A 24,492-nucleotide genomic window follows, 5' to 3' on the forward strand; every position below is an offset into this window, starting at 1 on the left:
TAATACTGCAAGGACATCTTAAGGACTTTAAAAGTGATTTATCCCATTCCTCTTCCTTTTGGAGGAAAAAGGTCTATTTTCAAACTTTCTACCTGCACATATGCATGCTTGACATGGTGACTGTACCCCTCCAGGTTAGCAGGGGAGAGTCTAATCCCCATCATGAGGGGGGGGGGGGGGGGGGGGGCGGGCAAACCAAGCAATCATTTTTGTTCCCACTTCTGTTCAAAAAAACCTGCTATAAAACATGGCCGGAAATATGGCAGACTTAAACAGCAGACTGGCATCCTATTACAGCTACAGTTCAAATGATAAAAGTAACAAATGCAACTAAAAACAATATTTCTTGTATTATTCAATTCCAATCCACACAACTTCTCTGAAATCAAAGTCAGAGATTAATTGTCATTAGAGATAAAATATCAAATTTCAACATCTGATTGTATTTCCTGGGACTATGTCCATTTTTATATCAGTGATTCTTTTGCTTTCTGAAATAAAAAAATTAGTCCAGTCAGCTGACCATAGGTTGACTAAGCTTCATGAAAACAGAGTGGAATAAATAGCGTTATCCAAAATGTCATGCCTAAAACAACCCTCATCTCCTATTTGTGATTTAGGCCTGCATCATAAAATTTCTACAAATTGGAAAAAACGTTACGTACAATTAATCAAGCTTGGAAACTAGGAACTCAAAATATGGAAAAATATACAACCTAGTTGTTTTTCAGGAAGCTGATTCTGGCAGAACAGAGGTAGACTTGACTAATGAGCAGGAGTAAGGTCTCTTACCACTCAAGAAGTGCCCAAGATGATTAAAGAATTAGAACACCAAGAATCCAAAAGGATAACATTCACTACTGCCAGGAACAAAACAAATTAAGCAACCTTAATCTCTGCTTAAAACTTTTATGCCTCAAGGTTTATCCCATTCCCATTGAATTAATGGCCATCTATTTTCAACTTGTGTGTAAAAAGGAACAAGTCTTTGTTGTGGCCAACCAAGGTTAAAAATAGGGAAGCAGATTCACTTCTCTTCATTAAGGCCCAAATGGAAAGTACCTGAAATACCATACAAGGTTTGATAGGGAAAGAAAGAGATCCACCTAGTAAGCAATCATAGTAGTTTATATTTGCAGAACTACTATTAAAAGGCCATTAAAACATGTGCAATGCAGAGAGTATTACATTTCAATTAAGTTTCCAAAGCAAGAAGATTAGCTTCAAAAGTGGCACTTAATTCTAATTTTAAACAAAACAGCCCAAACAACATATTTGATTTGGGATCACTTTAGTGCTTTTCTTTAGAAGAAACTAATTACATCAAATTTAAGTAAACTTTATCTCCAATAGTAGATGTTGTTAATTTTACTGTAAAGTTAGTCAAGTATGATAATACTGCACTTTTTAAAAGCTCCACCCTACCATCTCTTCCAACCTCACCCCAAAGTGGTGGCTTAATTTCAAGCAAGGTTTATCACCATATATTACCAAAGAAGAAGAAAAAAAAAGGAAAAAACAAACAACCCGGGTGAATTAACTTGTAAAGTTTGAATTTGTGTGATGGGGAAGAAATTGTGCAATTAGTAGGTGGATACACTGAAAAAAAAAAACCAAGTCCTATAGGACCAAATTATAATAAAACCCTTCTTTCCTCCACCACTCCTAACATCAGTTAGAGCATTTTCTTAAAGATGCAGCCACTTTCGCTCCATAATACCATCCAGCTTCATCTCTGCCCTGATAAAATGCTCATCCACACCATTGTTATATGGGCTTAATTATTCCAAATCTCCCACCTTCTGCAAGCTGGAGTTGAAGTGAATTGAATGGATTGTCACATGTACTGAGGCACAGTGAAAAGCTTTGTCTTGCGAGCAATACAGGCAGATCATAGTTAAATAGCATAGATAAGTAAATAATAGGAAAACAGCAGCAAAAACAAAAACACACAGGTAGAGGCGAATGCTGAGTTTGTGTCCATTTAGTATTCTAACAATATTAGAATAGAAACTGTTTCGAAACCGGCTAGTACATGTAATCAGGCTTTTGTACCTTCTTCCCAACTGTAGAGGTGGTAGAAAAACATTGCTAGGGTGGGATGGATTTTTGAGAATGCTGGCAGCCTTTTCTTGACAGCGGGCCTGGTAGATGGGAGGTTGGCCTTTGTGATTGCCCAGGCAGAGTTCACTACTCTCTGTAACTGTCTCCGATCTTGAATGGTACAGTTTCCATGCCAGGTAGTGATATTTCCAGACAGAATGCTCTATATGGCACACCTATATACGTTGGTAAGGGTATTGTCAGTGATGCCAAATCTCCTCAGCTGCCTGAGGAAGAAGAGACGTTGTTGGGCCTTTGTAACTAATGCATGCACATGAGGAGTCCAAGAATGCTTGTTGTGGATGATCACTCCCAGGAGCTTGACATTCTCCACTCATTCCACCTCTGTTGTTAATGTGTAAGGGGGCATGAGTAATATCCCACCGAAAGTCAATAATGAGTTCCTTGGTTTTGCCAGCATTGAGCACTAGGTTGTTCTCAGTGCACCATTTTTCCAGGTCTTCCATCTCCCATCTGTAGTCTGTTTCATTGCCATCTGAGATTTGACCAACCATGGTAGAGTCATCAGCAAACTTGTAACTGGCATTAGTCCAGTATTTGAAGTTAATCTAAAATTCAGCTGCTTATATCTGTGCCTTAACTTTTACAAAGTGTCGTCCATCCATTCATCCAGTTCGATGCTCCTAGATCAGATCCAGGATTATTTGATTTTAAAATGTTCACCCTCTTGGCCCAATTCCATGGTCTTGCCCTTTACCATTTTTCAGTCATTTCTTCAAGGGATATTTCTGTTCTACACTCACCCCACCCTATAAATCCCTTTGCTTCTTTAATTCAAGTGTGTCACATCACTCTACTGAAAGGGCCTCAGCTGCTAAGGCCAAAAGTACAGCAGCTTTCTCAAACTTCACCTACCTCTCCTCCATTAAATAAATTTCTTAAAGGCTACCTCTTGTTCAGTGCTAATAGCTATAGGAAGGCACAGTGGTAGCATTCCTGCCTGAATCTAAGTTCAAGTTCCTCTTCAGTACCTGGCAGCCACTCATTTGGTGGCCAAGCAGGTTAAGGTTCAACCAGAAATCCTTCCAGTTAAAATGGCAGGAGGTAACAGCTGGATAGCAGTTGGTAGAAAGTAAGTTGCCTCTATCACCACTATCTACAGCTACAGATTGCAACGCTGAAGTGCTTGATGCCATTGTAATTCAAAACACCACACACAAAAAAAATCAGTGGATCAATCTCAATGACATTCTGAAAATGCTTCAGACCCCTGCTGAAGCAACGTTACAGTAAAAGCCATCATATGATTTCAAGTTGCTGAACTGTATGAAAAGAAATGAAAACCAATTTGATAAAAGACTTGACAAAAGACTTGACAATCAAGTGTGAGCCAATGCAACTTCTCTTCTTTGTACCTTAGAAAATAATTGCGACAAAAGTTAGCAACGTTTTGAGCTGTTTCTCATTTTAACCACCACACTCCCAATTTATTCAAGGCAAAGGCAACATTTGTTGCTCATCCACCAATTGCCATTGGCAAGAGTGGCTTGCTAAATAATTTCACAGAATATCTACAGCTCAACCACAATACTAGATCTAAAGTGACAAGGAAATTAGTGAACCAATTTTTTTTGACAATGGTAACAATAACACCATTACTGGGATTAAAATTGCTCAATGGAAATTGCAAGTTAAAGTCATTGAATATGTTTAAGACAGATGGTTGGATTATTACTATGTGGGGATTCAAGATTATCATTATTAGATAGGCATCTGGAATTCAAAACAGATCAACTATGATTTTTATTGAATGGTGGAGCAAGCTTGAGAAGCCCAGTGGTCTGCATCTGCCCCCAATTCATAATTCCAGATTTAAAAATTTTATTTGAATAAAATCCCATAGTGGGATTTGAACCCACATTTCCAGATATTTACAGTCCAGTAACATGAAACTACAGGACGAAACAGAATTATTCTAAACAATTAGAATAATGTTTAATACAAAAAATTACATGATAAGAAAATTAATGATTTAATGGTCAATCATTTCTATAGAAAGGTCAGAGGGGCTCATGGTGCAGTGACAGCGTCCCTACCTTTGAGCCAGAAGGCCTGGATTCATGTCCCACCTACTCCAGAGGTGGGTCATAACATCTCTAAAGTGATCGATTCAAAAACATAGAAGGCACACCAGCTATATAAAATTCACACTGCTTCACATCCCTAGAGGAAGCGAGTTTCATTTTAAATAAGAAGATTTTAAAGAAAGCAAACCAGGTACTCTTGGATTCAAAACTAAATGACTAAAATAATTTGCCTACTTACCGAAACCAGAAGGACATGACATATGGTGCAATTATTTTCTTGATCTGACTGCAACAAAAAATAAAATACAAATAAATGAATCAAATACTTAAAAATGTACATTTGAGTTCCAGTATTACTAATTTGCAACCCATCACCTGCACTTGGCATTTTTTAAAATAGAAACTTGTACTCTCATTCAAAATATGTAACTGCACTGCCATTGCAGGGGATTAACTACCAGATAATATTGAATTTTAGTCCCAACTTATCTGTATGCATTTCAAGTTTTATTTAAAAGATGCTGTACCCAGTCTTTCAGTGTTAGAAACGTGAATCACACTGCATTAAATCAATATGCTTATCAAAGCCTTTTGACACGCCAATTCCTTCTAATAAATTCAGGTCCCAAGCGCCTGAATAATGGTACACCACATGCATATGCCAAATCACTAGTTTAAGCCTTTTTAAAATCAATATTTTACAAATGGGAAGAATGCATTCCTGTCATGTGCATTAGTGGTCACTGATTTTTAAAAAAGTCAAACCTGATCAACTTGGATGGTGGAACTGAAGTTCACTGTTAGTTGCAACAAAAGTAGAAGCAGAAGGTTTTCAGATGAGCTGATGGGTCCTAACACACCTTTACTCATTTGGTAATGGGCCCACACATTTGTAACTACAGGTTATATGCAAATCTTTGGCTTTAACTATAAAATTATGGAAACAAAAACTTTTACTAATCACCCATCAGGGAATCAGAACTTAATCTTGTTATACAAGGAAATGATGATGGTTTTAAAAATTAAGCTTTATAACAAAAAAGTCTCAACAGATGTGCAGGCATATTTTTCCCCAAGAACCATTGTAAATAAAGACTGGGACAGGAGAGAAAGGAGGTGGTGAATACAAATTTTGAACAGGAGCCAGTGGTCAAGAAACCTTTTTCTTTTTAAAAAAAAAGTGGTTTCTTTACAGTAGTTGGTGTTACACAACATTTTAGCTGTTCTCCATATGGTTTGGAACTTCCATTCACATTTCTGAAAACTAAAACGGGTCAGAGCTTTTGAATGCTTAAAACACTGAGGGTGGTTTATGGGTTGGACAGTAAGTGTTGATATTACAAACTTTTATGCTATTGGAAAAGTCAAGTGGATGGAAAATTGCCTAATAACAAAGTCATTAACTCCAAAACTACCACTACAAAAAGATTAAGACCATGCAAAACAGCATTTCTTAAGTATAACTGCAGGTGTCCACCTCTAATATAATAAGTAGAGAAATGCCATTTATATAAAAACCAACTCTACATATACAAAATGTCCTGCTACATGACAACAAATTGTGACGAAGTAATATTTTGTTTGGGGATATTAAGGTTTAAGAGATTGAGGTAGCTCAATACTTGTTTAAAAATACTCTAATTCTGTTTACATAATAAAAGCAAACTCCAAACAATAATCTGTTGAGAAAGACTACTCAATTTTAGAGCAGCCATGATAGCGTTGAGGACCGAAAACACATTCTAAGCCTTTCAAAAGTAGACTCATTCATTAAAATGAAGGGAAGGTGCTCTAAAAGATAATAAAAATGGCTCTCTTGGTCACTTGATGGTATAAGCAAGCAAAATCTGAATGGATCTTATAAAAATCATTTAGCAGCCTATTTGCTGTAGAAACCTCCTATGTTAAATTCTGTATCCCTTCATTGTGAATAAAATGAATTCATTTTTAATGGGGTAAAAGCTTGAAGTTTTCAATTCCAACTTTAAATACATTGTTAAAAAGTTGGTTCCAACTACAAAGTACTGGGGCCAAAGACTTAAGATGTTCATTACTCCAGGAATGGTGGACTCATCCTTCATGAGAAGTTGAACAAATTAGGCCTACATCCATTGAAGTTAAGAACAAGGTCTAATCTTATTGAAACATACAAAATCTTGAAGAACCCGGCTATATAGAGATGTACCTATGTTTTTAGGGGGACACCCAGACAAGAGACTAGAATTACAAAACAACCTCAGAATACAGGCTTCCCTTTAAGAGAAGATGATAAATATTTTTCTTTTGAAGAGTCATTGTGTGTGGAATTCTCTTCCCCAGCAGACAGAAGTTGGATCTTTGAGTTTATTCAAGGCCAAATTAATTAGACCTTTGATCAAACAAGGGAGTCGTGGGTTACTGGGTACAAATAGGAAAGTGCAGCCAAGACCATAAACCAGATCAACTATGATTAAACTCATTAGTGGAGGTGAATGGCCTACTTCTGCCCCTATTATAATACTGCTTCATATGGAAGAATAATGGAAAAGGCACTGCCAATTTAGTTACACGTAAAGATGATTAAAATCTGCAGATTTTAATCAAAACCAGGTAGTAAAATATCTGTAACACTGACATTTTGAAGACAAAAGGTGTTTATAGATGCTCTCAGAATGTAGACATCACAGACAATTGGCATTTGTGTAGTTTGATACAAATGGAATGTCTTGTTCAGCCACTGGAGGACACTAGCGTGGGACTAGATTCACTTTAAAATATTCGTTCATGGGGTGAGGGCGTAGCTGACTTGGCCAGCATTTATTGTCCATCCTTAATTGCCTTGGGAGCAGTTAAGAGTCAACCACATTAGTTGGGTCTGGGATTACATTTGGCCAGACCAGATAAGGATGGCAGTTTCCTTTCCCAAAAGAACATTAAAATGAACCAGATGGGGGTTTTTTTGAGCCATTTTAGGGCAAGAGCAGAATTCCTTCTGTAAAAAGAATATTTGTGAATCAGTTATTTAGTATTAATTGAACATGGTACACTTTGAAAATTTGGGCATCCAATTTTTACAATCAACCTATGGTGGGACTTATTTCGATGCACCCTGGATTACCAATCTAGATTGCCAATTACTAGTCCAGCAACATAACCACAATGCTCTGCACATAGATGAAGAAAGAAGGAACCATAGTATGCAATATGGAGAAAAAATACTATTTCCACAAGACACTAGCTAAACCTGTGATAATAAACTTAAAAAGGACCTTTGAGTACAGGACTGGGAACGATCAGTGCATTTCACTACCTCACCAGGGTTGCAGAATGGAATATGCTAATTTGTGGCTCAAGGTCTTTTTCAAAAAAGGAATGGCATTTGATAAGGACCCAGGACGGCCAGATATTTTCTTTCTCCATTTTTAGAAGTCACTTCATGAATCAATGATTACTGTTATTGTGGTCTTTAGGCAAACTGAATTAAAGGTTAATGGATCATTAACTTTTTAAAATAAAAATCAATGCAATATTGCCAGTTTTCATTATGCATCATAAAAATGGACAAGGGAATGTATCTTAGAGCGCAAGATTATTATGGGAATGTTTATAGAAAGTACAGATCCATTTGTTTGTGCATATAGAGACTCCATAGGCAAAACTGACATTCATCTTCAACATGTGAACCCTGATCCTGTGTACAGCTACTCACTAATATCTGGGGGTAGTCTCATACAATCAAGTGACTGGATTAAGTCAAGGAATCCAATCAATCAGAGGCCAAAATATTCATTGGTGTTCCAGTGCTTGGCACTCTTCAATATCCTTTTGGTTAACAAAAACAACAATTGTTGCAATACAATTAAATCTGATTAAAATCAGGATTGCAAGTTTTAGTTTTACATAAACAATATTGTAAATACTTAGACATGTCAGTGAAGAGTGAAGGAGTTAAAACATCTCTAAAATCAATAACTTGTTAGAAAGGAAAGCTTAACAGACAAAACATTATCTGTTTTTCCCACCAAAATTGTCATCTGAGCTGCTATTAGTCAATATTTCAGTGACATTCATGCAGTTCAATTTTTTAAGCCTTGGCAGTATCCTGCACATTAAGGCTGTACCCTTCGACCTCAAGCGCAAAAAAATACTGACAACTCTACTGGACACACAGACACACAATGTTTCAACACTCAAGCAGCTTCAGAACAGCAGGGGGCTGGAAGAACAGAGCAAGCCAGGCAACATCAACAGTTGCCTGATGTTGCCGGACCTGCTGTGTTCTTCCAGCCTCCTGCTCGTCTAGCTTACATTCTATCTGCAGTTTTGAGTCTCTATACAGCAAGCAGCCAATAGGAGCTGCACAGGATGACAATGGAACTCAGCAAAAAACCCATTTGCATTGCTCTTACTGAACTTATAGAATCAATTTTAAAACAGCAAGGTCAGCTGGCCACTAATTCTGGGAAAGAGATTTTTTCTGTTCAAGTTCAGCTCTTACACTCCAACATATAATCACATTGAAGATACTTCTTTTTGAAGTGTTGTAGGAGTCACATGACAAACAAAAGACATTGTTCGGATTCCAGTGGTCTTACAGTCAATAACAAGCAGTCTGCGATTTTTTTTCCAGAAAAAAACTCTTGGGTTTTGGACAATAGTCAACTTTCCAATTTTAAAAGCAAACCACACCTGTCTAAAGGACTTCACTGTGCAAGAAACTAACAGTACACGTGTTTGAGCCACACAGTACGGCATTATATAATTAACTGTTTTTGGCCAAGTTGTGTTTTGTTTAAGGCAAAGATGGGATAGGAGAAATAATAAAATTCAGCTTTTCAGATAATCTCAGATTAGATGGAAATTCACAAGTATATTCCTCTTCAGAAAAGCAGGTTTGGCAAACGTTTTTCCAGTTTAGCACCTTGGTTGACACTTTATAGGTGGAGGACTGTACAGGATATTCCAAAAGAGTATGGCAAAATGATGCATCGTTGATGGCTTCATATGAGCTACTTGCTATCTCAACAGAAGGCTGCCTGGAGGGATATGTTGATTGGCAACACCAAGCAAAGGATTTGAACTTTTCACAGCTCTGAGATATCGAATGAAATCAGGCCCCACTTTATGACGGCAATACTCATGCATTTAGCGTACTGCACATTATTGGTGCATATCCATGCTATTGTCACAAGGTCTGCAGCAATACATTTGCACTTTGCAGCTGGCAGAACACCTGACAGTCATGGTCCATCCAGGATGGCTCAGATACATTCTTACACATTCACGATGGCCCAGTGGCACCACTTTCACCTTTGCATCATAAGACTGAGACTCTATCACAACATTTGGAACAGCATGCCAGTGCAGTGTTGGCCTTCAGATATAGTGATAAAACAAGGACCCATTTGTCCTTTCAAGAGGACAAAATTCCATGAGAATAACATTCTCCCATAGACCTAACCAACATCACTAAATTCTTAACTGTGGCTGCCATGTTTCCTACCCTAGCAACAGTGATCAGACTTCATTGGCTGTAAAACACAAGTCCAAGGTTGGAAAGGATTATATAAAAAGTGATTTTACTTTAAATTGTCCAATGGTCAATTAGTGTTTGACTTCTTCATATATGCACACTGGATGCAGCATCCCTGCCTTCAGCCAGCATTTGTTACCCATCCACGTGTTTCCATTGAGGTGTTGGTAGTGAGCTGCCTTCCTAAAGTCCATGACAGGTATATACACCCACAGTGCTGTTAGAAAGGGAGGTTCAGGATTTTGATCCAGCAACTGAAGGAATAGTGATTATTGATCCAAGTGAAGATGTTGAGAGGCTAGGAGGGGAATTTGCAGGTGGTGGTGTTCCCACCTGTCGGTTACCCTTGTCCTTCTAAGTAGTAGAGGTCATAGGTTTGAAAGCTGTTGTCAAATGCAATATGGGCAAGGTGCTGTGTTGAAGGGAATGAGTCTTTCCCAGACATTAATTGGAATGAACACCAGCCCTATGGCAGATTGATGTTTTATCCAGAATTACCTTAACTGATCAGCCACACACTGTTTTCACAGCCCGGAGTCCAGCAATGCTTACATATATAGGATAGAAACAAAGCTTCCAAAATTGGCACTCACTTATAGCTCTCTGAACTTAAGATCAAATTTAATGAGATTGAAAAGAGGACCTCTGGATAACAGTGACTTTGCTTTAAAGATTTAACCTTGAGTTTTCACACATCACACAGTATTAAAACATAGTGCCAGCAGGGATACAGCAATTTTAGTTATTACAGGGTAAAGTAGTCAGATCATAGTAATCCCCCTCAAGGGAGGAGCAGCCTTGGTTCAGTCAGTGGCATTAATAGATGAACCACAAGGTTTTGGTTCAAGTCTCACTTTGGTATAGAGCAGAAAAATCCAAGGGTAACAGTTCAGGGTCAAAACACACTGTACAAACAAACGTACCATTGTTCAGGTGAATGTATTAAGATGCCTGCCTGAACAAAGAGATCCTAGACCACTTTTTTTAAAAAAAGTTATTCTTCTGATACTCATCACTATCAAGTGTACTGATCTTCAAATTAATGTCAAAACAGGCCATTGGATTTCAGGCATTGTATTAACAAGAAGCAAAACAAAAAAAGACTTTTGTTAGCAGAATTTGTTAAAGAATTGAAAATAACAGCACTTACTTATACCAGGTGTCTGGTCCAACACATTCCATTTTCCCATCATCTATTTGCACCTTGGCTTCCATGTCATCACTGAAACTGAAAAACAGACATTTATATACCAAGTACTGTTCTGCCATCGTATATTGTCTCCACTAACACACCTTTCTCAATCTAAATGGTGCTGTAATGACCATCTCAAATGCTTGTGGCCTGGACAAAGTTGATTGAGATACCACATCCTTACATTACAAATGGAGATTGTCTTAGTATTGAAAATAGACAGTATGTTTTTAAAAAAAAAAACAACAGGAGCTATCCAGTAGCTCTGTTCATGGATTTTACCGGCAACGTAGTTCCACATGATCAGAAGGAAAGCCGACTGCATAAAGAATACATTAATGCAAGTATATTTAAAAATTAAACAAAAGCTAAAAATAATTCAATGATTATTAAAAAATCTCCTTTACTGTATTTCTTTACCAAGCTAATGCTAACCAGACTTTGTTAAGTAAGGTCTCGAGCTATAGCTAACTGAATCGAGTGTACTTGTAATATTTACAACACATACAATACACTAAAACCAATCCATTTTAAGTGAGGGAGCACAAAAAGTACACAAGAGCTCAATTCCTTATTCAATCACACAATAAAATCTCAAATAGATCTAAGTTACCACCTCACCTTTTTAAGTTTCTTAGTCACAATAGACTCTTGTATCGCTCAGGTCATCAAATCTGAGCAAGACGGTGTACAATAAACAGAGGGGTTGGACTTAGTTTGGGGAAAAACAATAATCAGGTGTCTTTTGTTGTTCATAAAAACTGAGCAGTGCATCCAGGTTTTACAGAACAAACTCAATTCTGGTTAGAGAGCAAGGGAACATAAAACTTCCTTCTCACTACATTTAGTCTCTAAGGGCAGGTGACCACCTCCTCAAAAAAAGTTAGCTAACTGCACTTCTCAAACAAAACACTAGGAGGTGAGCACTTGTAACCTTTACATGACAAATCCCATGACTACACTCCAGCTTCAACTATTCATAGAAACAGGAGTCAAGAGGGGAAAAAAAAAAGTGTCAGGTTTCATTCTGCCCCCATGAAAAGGATTCAGGAACATCAATAGAAGCCAAGAAACTAACTTACCGGTGACCAGTCAACTGTGATTTCATATCGTCACTAAATTAAGTTTAACAATAGGCCCTACAAAAATCAGGGCTGGGAGGAATTGTATCAATTCTGCTTGGCAAGTAGTAGCAGGATAACTCTCAAGGGGGTGGGTTGTTATGTGGAATGAGCTGGCAGAGGAAGTAGTAGATGCAGATACACACAGTTTCAACATTTAGATAAATAGATACATGAATAGGAAAGGTTAGAGAATATGGGCCAAGTGCAAGCAAGCAAAAATAATTTTGATTTGGAAACTTGGTCAATATGGATGAGTGGGACCAAAGGGTCTGTCTCTGTGCTGTTTGATTCTATGACTCTGACTATGTTAAATCTGAGCAACTTTGCAAGCAGAAGGACACACTTTTCACTTTCCCCACTCCTTCCAACATTTGAGCTTTTACAGTCAAGCCCAGTTATCCATTCAAGTAATTCGTCACTTGTCTCCCTTCCTACCCCACCTCCTTCCTGCTAAAATTGGTAATGAAGTCACATAGAAAACCTGTAAAGGCACAAATTGAATTTGTTAGTTCAAGCTGCAATCAGATCCCCAGCTGGCAGAGAAGAGGCTGGAGAGGGGTAGCAGGGGAAAAAAAAAGTTAGTGGAAGCAGAAGTGAGCTTAGAGGATTTTGGGAGTGGTGGGGGAAGGAGCGGAAAGAGAAACTGATGAGTTTCATCACAGTTAAGAGTACAAGCTTGTTTTAGGAACTATTCCAAAATGACAGTAAAAACATACTAATATTTAGCACAGATTAGAGTAGTGCTGGTACAGCACAGCAGGTCAGGCAGCATCTGAGGAGCAAGAAAAATCGACATTCCTGATGAAGGGCTCCTGCCCGAAGTGTTGATTTTCCTGCTCCTCAGATGCTGCCTGATCTGCTGTGCTTTTCCAGCACCACTCTAATCTAGACTCTGATCTCCAGCATCTGCAGTCCTCACTTTTGCCTAATATTTAGCACAACAGATCCCATAAACATTAAAATCACTCTAATCTTGGATTCTATTTCCATTAAAAAAAAATGAAGTCTTTAGATCAACATTGCACAATATGTTATATAACCAATTTACAATGCAAGGTCTCTTGCGCAAGAAAAATAGCCAAAATCTGGCAACAAGTGGTGTTCCACAGGGAACAGTGCTAGGACTTGTTTATCTTATGGACTTTTGCAGATCTCACCGATTGGCAGAGATTCACATAGTGAGGAGTGTTGAAAGATAGAGCAGGATATAGATTGTAGATTTTGGCATAAAACTGTCAGGGACTGTTTAATCTGAAGGAATGTGAAGTGGTGCCTTTTGGAAGATCAAATTCATGTGCAAATTATACAATAAGTGGCAGAACCCTGAGCAGCATTGACAGAAGGATCTAGGTGTACAGTTTCAGATCCCTGAAAAAAATTGCCACACAGTGGAGGTGATGGTCAAGAAGACATACAGCACGATTGGCTTCATTAGTCAGGACATCAAATATAAAAGTTATATCGCAGCTGTATAAAAAAGAAACTTTAGTTCGGCCACATTTGGAATATTGCATGCAGTTCTAGTTGCCTCACTACCAGAGGGTCATGGATGCTTTGGAAAGGGTACAGAGAAGGTTTACCAGGATGTTGCCTGATCTGAAGGGTTTTAGTTATGAGGAGAGGTTGATAAATGCAGATTATTTTCACTGGAAAGGTCGAGACTGAGGGGCAACCTGAGAGCTCTACAAAATTATGAGAGGCACACAGATCACAGATAGTCAGAGGCTTTTTTTCTGCAGGGTGGAAAGGAAACCCACAAGGTTGCAAACATTCAAGGGAGGTGGGTGGGGTGAGGGGTGAAGGGGGGGGGGGTGGTGGCAGGAGTTTTAGGGGAGAAGTATAAGGAAAACTTTTCACAGAATGATGGGTGCCTGGAACATAGCCAATGGAGTTGGTGGAAATAGGCACATTAGTAAATGTTTAAAGCATATCGTCATAGATACATGAACAGGAGGTCAACAAAGGGATAAAAACCTCTTATGGGCAATAAGTATTGGGTCTAAGTAAGGATTAGGAATTGGCATAGGATTTATGGGCTGAAGAATTTGATCTTGTGCTGTATGGATATATTGTATTCTATTTTTAAAAACAACCATTGACCTAACACTTGCCCTTTGCACAAAAAGAAACTTTGTTTAAAGAAATCCAAGATCACGACAATAGACTAAATAAAACAGGAGTGGATAATCCATTCCAAATATTAAAAAGAAAAAGTCTATTCCTTAAAGTGCCAACAGCAACTCACTGACATTCAAACCTACCAAAACGCCAAAGAGAAAATCTAACTTTCTCAGAGGCCAATATTCTGAAAATCACCGTAAAAGCCATAACATTACTGACAATAATGAATTTTGACATCATTCAGCTAGCTGTAAGTATGCTCTTAGAGATATGGATCAACCAATAACCACATTCTCAATTTCCAAGAGTAAAACAAAGCCACTCTCCATCTTCAAGTTTCTTTGGTGTCACGCACATTTCAACTCTCACCTGTCAACATCAAATCCAGGGTTGTATCTGACAGCTGACATCTTGTGCTCATTCATTTCCTGTTTGATGTTTCCACAATCAACACCCTAAGCATAAAAATAGCAGAGTTAAAGAAAAACCCATGACAAAAAAAATTGGAAATACAATACAAGTCTGCAAAGACCAACATTCTGTTTGAAAAACCTCATCTGATCTCATTAGCAATTTTTCAATTTGTTTCAACTCGCTGTGTTTTTTTTTGCATCCCTTCACACAATAACTAGTTTGTTTTTGGAATTACAGCACAAAAAAAAAGTACACTGCACTCAATACTAAATTAAAAATCCAGTATCACACAAAGTAATGGTACTGGGTGTTTTAAGGATCTGAAAGTTGATTAGCTATTTTATTGTAATAACTGCACATTTTAAATGGAAATATAAACCAAAATACAGAAGTTTTCATTACTGAGACATTTACAGTACAGAAGGCAGCCATTCAACCCATCAAGTCTGTGGTCAGCTAAAGATCTGACTCCATTAATCCACTGACTAATCCATAGTCTAAAGGCAATGTTCATTATCTAATGAGTGTTTATGTTGAGTGTTCAGGCAGTGAGTTCCAGACTTCCACCACTGAAATAATTTTTGTTCCATAACCTTTTACATCTTACCTTAAAAATCTACACTCCCTAGTTACTGGTGCTTCTACTAACTGAATGTATGCCCTTTCTAAAACAAGAAAAAACTAATAACCACTAGCAATAAAGCTAGCTATGTATTCAATTGAGTATTTACAAGCAAAGCTATTATGAACAACACAAACCAAAAAAAGGTGAGGGTGGGGGGTGGGGGCAGGGAAGACTAAATTGAAATGGAGTTGAGGGGCAAATAAAGCACCATATCCCCTGTGGTGCCCATCTCGCTTTAAAGGCATTGCCAGCACAGATAGTGTGATCTTTCTCCAATGACATCTGGGCACAAACATGACCACAGAAGAGGGGTAGACAATCAACAGATGATACCCCCCCCCCTCCCCCGCTTACAGCCCACTGCCTAGACGCATTAATAATCAACCTGGCCAGACCCATGAGGTCCTTCAGCCTACAGCCCCCGTACCAGGTGCTCAAAGATCAGGAGCATGAGGTTGAAGTGCAACCAACAACCTAACAGAAGGCATCGTGGGTTACTAAAAAGGGAGGGCAAATGCTCACAACCAACCAAAATAAACAGCTGGATTGGGATTCTGTGATCCTTCACAGTCTGCAGTTATAAGGGATTGCTGTGTGCTACACCCTCCCTCCCAGATCCCCACATAAAGCACCCTTCATTACGTTTTGGCTGCAAAGCAGCAAATTTGTATCTCAAATCTGCCTCACGCTTCATTGTTCCAAGGAAAGCAATCCCAGCCTATCCAAACTATTCCTCATATCACACCCTCCAACCCAGGCAGCATCCTAATAAGTCTCCTCTAGACCATCTCTACTGCAATCACATCCTTCCCAGGAGATAGGATCAGAACTGAAGCTCTGGCAGAACCACTATTTTATACAGTTTAATACAATCGCTCTACTCTTATTCCAAACCTCAGCTGACAAAGGCACATATCCCACATGCTTCTTAACCACCTTATCAACCAGCCCTGCTACCTTCAAGCATCTATAGATATGCAAACAGTCTCTGATCTTCAGTACTTTCTGGAGGGCGACCACTCCCTTGAAACCCCTTGTCTTGTTCCCCCTCCCCAAATGCATGACCTCATTTTCCAGGTTGAATTCCATTGCCACTGATTCACCCAGCTAACTAATCAATTGATAACCTCCTCCATAACATTCCCTCTGCTGCTTAGCACAGAACTACAGGGAGGCTCAGTGCATGCGAATTGTAATGCCGGTGAACAGCTGGAGGTTACTACTATATGTGGATCTCAGACATTGTGTGGCAGAATGGAAAACAAATTAGAGGGAATGTTACTTATCATACTGCCAATCTCTCTAGTCTACAAACTTAAATCATATGTCCCCCATGTCCCCACCACCTCAAAAGTTGGTGATGTTTTACTGACATCTAAAAAGCAGCAAGGGCCCCAGAACTAGCCCTGCAGAACCCCACCTTCATCAGACCTCAAGTCACTAAAATATAGTCACCTTCTGGGTCCAAAATTGGCTGGGAAGCAATGGCTAAATTTGGTATCCATGGGCATTTAAGTTTCTTGAACACAGACTTCCATGAAGAGAATGACATTTATCACAGACAGCTCATTCAGACTGCATCAAATGCATTACCCTCCAACAACCGCTCTCCACAAATCAATGCTAGCTACATTAACTCTTCTCTTTAAACGCAGATATTTTCACTCCCTCAATTTAACAACTTGCCCTACCACAGATTAGACAGAGTGGCGTTAATTTTCTGATCACAAATGGTTCAGAGTCTGGACAGGAGATTTCCAGTTATGCTCCAAGGTGGAGGGGTGGGGGAAAATGAATTGGCACCCATCTGTAATTCAACCAACTAGTTGGTTGCAACAAAGGTAATTTTTATTTATAAAAACCCTTCCCTTCACCTTGGCCCCAAAGGAATTTTTTCAGAGCAGCCAAACAAACTAGAACAAGAGAGTTAACAAATGTTGAGTTTATAAACTGCTAAAATGAGAGACGTGATAATAGAAACAAAGATTAGAAGCGTGAATGGAATAAAATCTCCGGCTTCAGCAAGTGAATGGCAGAACGCTCGCTGTCAAATTGAATGATTAGGTAGTGCTGACTTTGATAGAGACAATCATTTCAATACTCTTGACTAAATTAGCTAACAGGCTCCTGTCCTGTTACCTTTTTATCAAAGGCTTCACTAACATGCTTGGTTTATAGCACTCAAAGCCATAAAAAGTCTCTGCAGTGCAGGGGCATCTAATAGCTGTCCCCTTCACACCCTACTAGTCCACATAAGCACATCAGCCTAGAAACATACAGATCATGAAATGCAGTTGATAAAATAACTTTATGTAGAAATAGTCCCGAAAAGGTAAAACAGACATATTTGCTGTTGGAGACATAACCCACAGCCAATGGCTTGCTGAGAAGTCATTAGTCCGTCATCATCTTTATCCATAGGAGTTTAAAGTCAGGTTGGCTTCGAATTGCATCTCTCCATTCAAGGGGAGAATGTTTGAAATTCCCTGGCTCATATTCAGGCGTCACCTTCCAAAGATTTTTCCTTAGAGCTTCAGGAGACAGTGACTGAATTTATATCCAGTCTCATTAAATGTATCCACTGTGTGGTCTCGGATTACAAAATGTGATTTTAAAAATTCCATATGTCTGGATAAAGATCACTATTCCAGAAATACAGCGTCGCCAGTGTGTTTCCTACTTGAGTGTAATCATCATCGTGGCTAAGCTGAGATTTAAATACCAGAAAAAAGGGCATTAAAACTTTTATTCATGAAAGAAACAAAGTGTGGATTTTTAAATAAACGGTAAAGTGAGCATTAGTGCTAAACAAAATGTTGCAGAATTAATAAATGGAAAACAAAAAAGGGCAGCAGGTGGACAGGTATTTTCTATCAGGTTTCACTATAGAGAGAATACAAGTAACATCCCTACCATGGCTATGATCAGGAAGGAATAAACCAGAAAATTACGCATTGCCAAGGAAGCAGTATTGAAAAACGTGGAGTTGCAAGCTGACAATCCTCAGATCCTGATTGATATCAGAGGGTCTCTAAATAGAAACTAGAGGAATGGAGTTGTGAGGATATTTTCCCTGGAGTACACAAGGCTGAGGGATGACTTCATAGACTTTTTATAAAATCACAAGCATAGATAAGGTGAATAGCCAAGTTCTTTTCCCCAAGGTAGGGGACTGCGAAACTAGAGGGCATTTTTTGAGAGGAGAAAGATTTACAGGGGACCTGAGGGACAACTTTTTCCATGCAGAGGATGGTGAATAAATGGAACAAACTGCAAGAGGAAGTGGTAGAGGCAAGTACAATTACAACATTTAAAAGACATTTGGACAGGTATGTGGTTCGGAGAGGTTTAGAGATATGGACCAAATGAACAATTGAGACTAGTTCAGTTTGGAAACCTGCCCAGTATGGGCAAGTTGGGCAGAATGGTCAGTTTTGTACTGTATGCCCAACAAGTGAGTTCGCTGATCTATTGGCTTCAGTTTCCCAAAGTGACCCAATGAGGTTCAAATAAAAATGGAAAAAAAAAATTGTAAAAATAACTCCCTTCCTCAAAAAGGCAGGCAAAGCCGGAAACAACATTCCAGTGAACTAACATCAAACCACATTGAAGGTGTTAAAAGCTATTACTAAAGACATTATAACAGGGCACTTAAAGGCCAAAAGGTAGTGAGGCAGTCATCATGGTTATGTAAAATCATCTTTATAAGTTAGAGGTCTTTGTAGTTTTAGGGTGTACAGTAATAAGCGATGTACTTGGATTTCCAGAAGGCATTCAATATGGTGCCACAAGGCTTGAAGAGAGGATTGACTTGCTAACAGAAATAAGCATAATAGGTCATTTTCTGGTTAGCAAGATTTAATGAGTCTGTGCCAGAGGGATTGTGCTGGGCCCTCATTTTACAATCCAAAATGACTTGGATGAAGGGACTGAAGGTATGACTGTAAAATTTGCTGATCATAAAAAGACAGGTTCAAAAGCAAGTTGTGCAGAGAACATAACTTAGCTATATCCCTGTGTAGCATCTTAGGTGATTGAGTAAAGACCCAACAGGGAGAGTATAATGTGGGAAAACATCAAAATGGCCATTAAGGGTCAGAAACACAAGAAAGAAGCACGTTAAAAAAAAAGGGAGGCGAGGTTGTAGAGCTCAGATGCAGAGGGATTAGATGACCTAGTGCAGAAATCACAAAGTTAGTGTGCAGGTACAGCAAGTAATTGTTAGAAACAAATAAAGAATTAGAACTTTTTTGCAAGGGGAATTGAACACAGTAGTTAGTTGACAGGCAATGGTGAGACCACATCTGGAGTTCAAAATTGTCCTTATTTAAGAAAGAAGGTAAATGCACTGAAAGCAGTTCAGAGAAGGGTTTCTGGAATGGGTGAATTGTCTTATGGAAAAGTTGGATAGGCTTAGAGTTTAAATAAGTAGAAACTTGATCAACTGAAACTAAGTGGCTGTGAGGTCTTGAAGGGGAAACCTGAAGAATGTGTTTCCTCAGAGGGGAACTAGAACTAGTGAATGTCCACTATTAAAAATAACAAAAGGGACTGTTCATTAAGTCAGAAAAAAAGTGAAATATTTTCTCAAAGGACATTGCTTCTACCACCTTGCCAGAGTCCTTGAATATTTAAAGCAGAGCCACACAGTCTTGATAACAATGAGTTGAGAGATTCAGGGATTGGTAGCAATGTGGAGTAATCAGCCACAATCATATTGAATGGCAAAGTAAGCTCAAGGCATTAAGTGGCTTACACCTGCTACATATTCTGCCTTCTAACAACAAGATTACTGGAGGAAAGACCCCAAGTTACATTTCTATGACAGCAAACAGTAGCTTTTATCAAAATGTAGTTTCTTTTCAAAGAAAATAGTTCAATTGTAATTTTTGTACAACATTTAAAGAAATCTGTAAAACCCTGAACATTGTTTTAAAGCATTTTCATCAGAACCTCACATTTGGATAACAGAATAAGCTTAAAACATTACATGTTAAAACAAAATCATTCCCTAGCCAGAGGCACTGTTCAATAGGAACAATGCAAAGCAAAGTTCTATGGCCTGAGGGCATAACTATTGCTTTTGCATCAGTACATTAGCATGCAGAAGAATGATCCAGTTAGCATCCACAACACCACATGCAGCTTTTCAGATCATTTTACTCTGACAAAGAAAAAAATAATACTTTATTTGAAATGCAAGTGTTAAAATTGCATTTATCTCAAGAGCTGCAAAGAAGAATCTGCTACAAGATGAACAGGGTCTTTTTAAAAATAAAGAAAGAGTTTAATCTTTATATTTGTTATTCCCAGCCAAGTTATGGATTGTTTTTCAGCAAATATTCATGGGTATACCATCCCCTTCACTTGAATTAAAATAATTCACAGAAACAGGACTAATTTACTAAACAAAAAAAAATAGGAAAAAACAGCAGCTGTAAAAATCAGCTACAGTAAAGAAACAAGCATAGGATTCAGTACCTTACCTAATTTTAAGTATTTTCAGTAGTCCTGAGTTTCTGCTAATATTCAGCCAAAGCCACAAATTTCATAATCTTAAGTATAGAATCAATAAAGACTAGTCATAGTTATGCCAATGGGAAAAAGGAGAGAGTTGGATTTGTGAATGTATCAGCACTTTTAACAGGACAAAGGTTGGGAATAAAAACCGCATAACACTTATAAACCAGTCCTGTTTTTCTAAAGGACTGCAGACAGAGCAGTTTCTAAAAACTTCCTTTAACTTCTGCCTGGTCATGATTTTCTTTCAAGTTGACTTCCTCCCTATAGAGAAAGAATATCATTAGATACTTTATTATGGAAGTATTTTTTTTTTAAAAATGTGTAGTTTTAGTTGGTTTAGAAAGACTTCTCTTCACTCCCACCCAAGTTGAGAGAAATTTAAAAAACACTTTTTTCAATGGTTGAATTACTTACATTATGTGGTACAAAATTTATCTATTAACACATTAATACTTGACAAACAGCATTTCCTCACCAGAAACAGCAGCACAAGTTTTTAAAAGCCCTTTCCATCAATTCTGAATCAGTTGTGATAGAGGCAAACATAGGCACAGAAGTAGGCAGTCTTTATCAAATAGAGAATGGGGAAACGGAAGCGGAGCTTGAATCAAATGCGATGCTGTTGTAATTTACAACCTCACCCCAAATTACAGTCACTACTCTTCTCCATTAGTGTAATGCCCCAAGTGTTACTTTACAAAATTCAATATCAACTCCCTCCAGCTGGAAGAACACTCAAGCCCTGATAAACATCAACTTGCACATTTAAAAACAAATCCAAACTGGAGAATGAAAGTAAGACTTTAAAAAGCTCAGTTACCCATTTGTAGCAATTAAATTGTCATTTAAACCCATCACATGGAGTCAGCTTAACAATAAGGGTCATCATATTAACACCAGGCGATATGGTGGCTCAATGGATATCCCTGCTGCCTCACAGCACCAGGGTCGCAGGTTCAATTCCAGCCTTGGGCGACTGTCTGTATGGGTTTCCTCCGGGTGCTCCTGTTTCCTCCCACAGTCCAAAGATGTGCAGGTCAAGTGAACTGGCTATGCTAAATTGTCCAGTGTCAGGTGCATTAGTCAGAGGGAAATGGGTCTGGGTGGGTTACTCCTCAGAGGGTTGGTATGGACTGGTAGGGCTGAAGGGCCTGTTTCCACACTATAGGGAATCTAATCTAAGACAGTAGAGGTATTTTCTGGAGGGTGAGAATCTTTGAAACATTGAATATTTTTGAGGCAGAAGCCACAAGATTCTTGACTAACAAAAGCTTATCTGGAGTAAGCAGAATGATTTAACAGAGGCCAAAATCAAATCAAACATTCTTATTTAATAAAAAAGTAGACTTGAGGGAATGAGTAGCAAATTCCAGCCCTAATTTGTATGTTCATTAAACCTAATGTTATCAATTTGATTTGTTTTTAAACTCAATAGCATGGAGATAGCAAAGACAAAAAAGTGATAACACTTTAATGCAAACACCAAAGTGGGATCTGTGCCACAAGTGCCAGCCAATGACCTTCAAGAGAATCTAATAGTTGTCCCTTGACATTCAATAGTGTTACCATCACAGAATTCCCACTATCAACATCCTAAGGGTTACTATTGACCAAAAGCCATACAAGTAGCATGTTTATAAGAGCAGGTCAGATTAGAAATCCTGTCGTGAGTAACTCACCTCCTGACTCCAAAGCCTGTCCATCCATCTACAAGACAAATTCATGACTTGTGATGGAATACTTTCCACTTGCCTAGGTGAGTGGACTCCAAGAACACTCAAAGCTTGATACCATCCAGGACAGAGTAGCCCATTTAATTGGCACCACATCCACCACCACTCAGTAGCAGCAGTGCATACAGCACTGCAGAAATTCAGCAACTTTTCCCAAGTTGTACCTTCCAAACCCATAAACCACCAAGAAGCACAAGGGCAGAATGATGGAAACACCACCTGTAAATTCCCCCACAAATATATCAGGAGAAAGTGAGGACTGCAGATGCTGGAGATCAGAGTCGAGAGGGTGGTGCTGGAAAAGCACAGGTCAGGCAGCATCCAAGGAACAGGAGAATCGACGTTTCGGGCATAAGCCCTCATCGGGAATGAGAATTCCTGATGAAGGGCTAATGCCCAAAATGTCGATTCTCTTGCTCCTTGGATGTTGCCTGACCTGCTGTGCTTTTCTAGCGCCACACAACTCAGAAATGCATCGCCATCCTTCAATACCACTGCATCAGTCCTACCTACAGCACAGGGGCTGCAGCAGCTTCCCATCACCTTTTCCAGGGCATTTAGGGAGAGACATACACCCTATGAATGTATTTAAAAATCCCAATTCTTTGAACCATTAGAGTCCTCACCATGCATACAGTTCAACATTTCCATTGGGGATTTATAAGGGAGATAGTATCATTGAAAAAAGGCGGTTGATATTTTAAACTGCAGTCTGTAGCTGACGTCTGATAGCATGAGATTCTTATTTCCAGAGATATGATGATTTGGCAATGGACATACATTAGTTGAAGGCTTCCTTATCGTGGAGAATACGCCAATTGGCAGTTTCTTTTCTTTTATTGCCCCTCCCACTCGTCCTAGATCAGCCCAAATCCCAACACTTTTGCTGATCGTGTAACGGTCGGTGGGTGAATGGAAAAGTGTATGTTCCCATTATTACTCGAAGACAAACAAACCTTCTTAAAAAAGTCACAGATAGTTCCCGGATTAAAACAAAGTTTGGTTTAACACGGACGTTCATTTAAAAAAAAACTGTCGACAGGGGATAGGGATATTGCTGCAAACAGCACTTCCCCCTTAAAAGATGAACACGGGGGGAAATTTGTTTCTCACTTCCCTTCAATTAAACCACGAGAGGGAAAAGACCCACACAGTATTCTTACCTTCCAACTAGCCCACAACATTTTCAGCCGTGCAGTATTGCCTATTTGTTTGTAATGTTCCATTTTAGTGCACTCATCGCTTTTGTCGAATCCATCCTTAGTCAGTCCCCCTTTCTTCGGGTCCATGGAGGGCTTGTTCTTAAAAAGAAAGTTGGATACCAGAGGGTAAGGGAGAATAGAGCACTTAATGGGAAAACAAAAGCTGCATTGACATAAGGTTGTAATGTTCCATAAGGTGCTGGTCAATCCATACATAACATAAACTCATCTCCACAGGCGCAGTTGGAACTGAACTGAATTGAATTAGACCCAAGAAGGGCTGCGGTAGAAACAAAGAACAAACTTATCGGTTACAATGTTACGTGGGGCAAAAGTTTAAACAGGATCTAGTAGACTTCTCGGCATAGGCTACGAAACTAAAACTAATAAGCCGTACATAGTTCAATAATGAGAACACCAGTATAAGCTCGTACGTCCCCGAGGTATCGGCTGCGGGTAAGAGGTGAATTATTGAGGCCCACCACGATTGGTTTATTTTTCAATACCTCAAGGCCCTATTTGTTACCAGTTTATAAGACATCTTTTGTAAAATTTTGCATGAATTTTTTTAAAAAGTCACACGCTACTTACTGCTGAAATTGTGCTTGACAACAAAAAAATTCAGCAATTGGTTTAATTGCATGAAAGTTTTCCAACCAACAAACCTATAACATGATGAGAATTTATACTACAGGTGGACGAGATGCTGATTGGTGGGCAACTCCACTTTCATTGGTTGAGGTATTGCCATGGAGAAAGCAAAATAGTCGGCTCCTCAAATGCCCAGGTTTTCAAAAAGTCACAAGGCTTGAACTTACTTTGATTGTTTGCAGAGAAAGGTATGGATAAATGTGTTTCAATGAATAACTTTGAGTTTGACTGATTGTTCTGAATT

At 38.7% G+C, this 24,492-nt stretch overlaps 1 protein-coding gene across 1 annotated transcript in view; it reads right to left on the reverse strand.

Moving 5' to 3' along the window:
- tpte (transmembrane phosphatase with tensin homology) overlaps positions 1-23,690 on the reverse strand; it is a 65,656-nt gene extending 41,966 nt beyond the window's left edge. The window contains exons 1-4 of the mRNA XM_043692713.2: positions 23,559-23,690; positions 14,470-14,555; positions 10,814-10,891; positions 4,390-4,437 (exon numbers count right to left, since the gene is read on the reverse strand). Coding sequence (XP_043548648.2) covers positions 4,390-4,437; positions 10,814-10,891; positions 14,470-14,555; positions 23,559-23,684 — 338 coding nt within the window. The 5' untranslated portion in view covers positions 23,685-23,690. The remainder of the gene's footprint in view (positions 1-4,389; positions 4,438-10,813; positions 10,892-14,469; positions 14,556-23,558) is intronic.
- Between the last annotated feature and the right edge of the window lie 802 nt (positions 23,691-24,492).

The sequence above is a fragment of the Chiloscyllium plagiosum genome, unplaced genomic scaffold (assembly GCF_037043375.1).
Source record: "Chiloscyllium plagiosum isolate Xiang-an unplaced genomic scaffold, Cpla_swu_hap1 HiC_scaffold_6, whole genome shotgun sequence".
Taxonomy (NCBI): Eukaryota; Metazoa; Chordata; class Chondrichthyes; order Orectolobiformes; family Hemiscylliidae; genus Chiloscyllium; species Chiloscyllium plagiosum.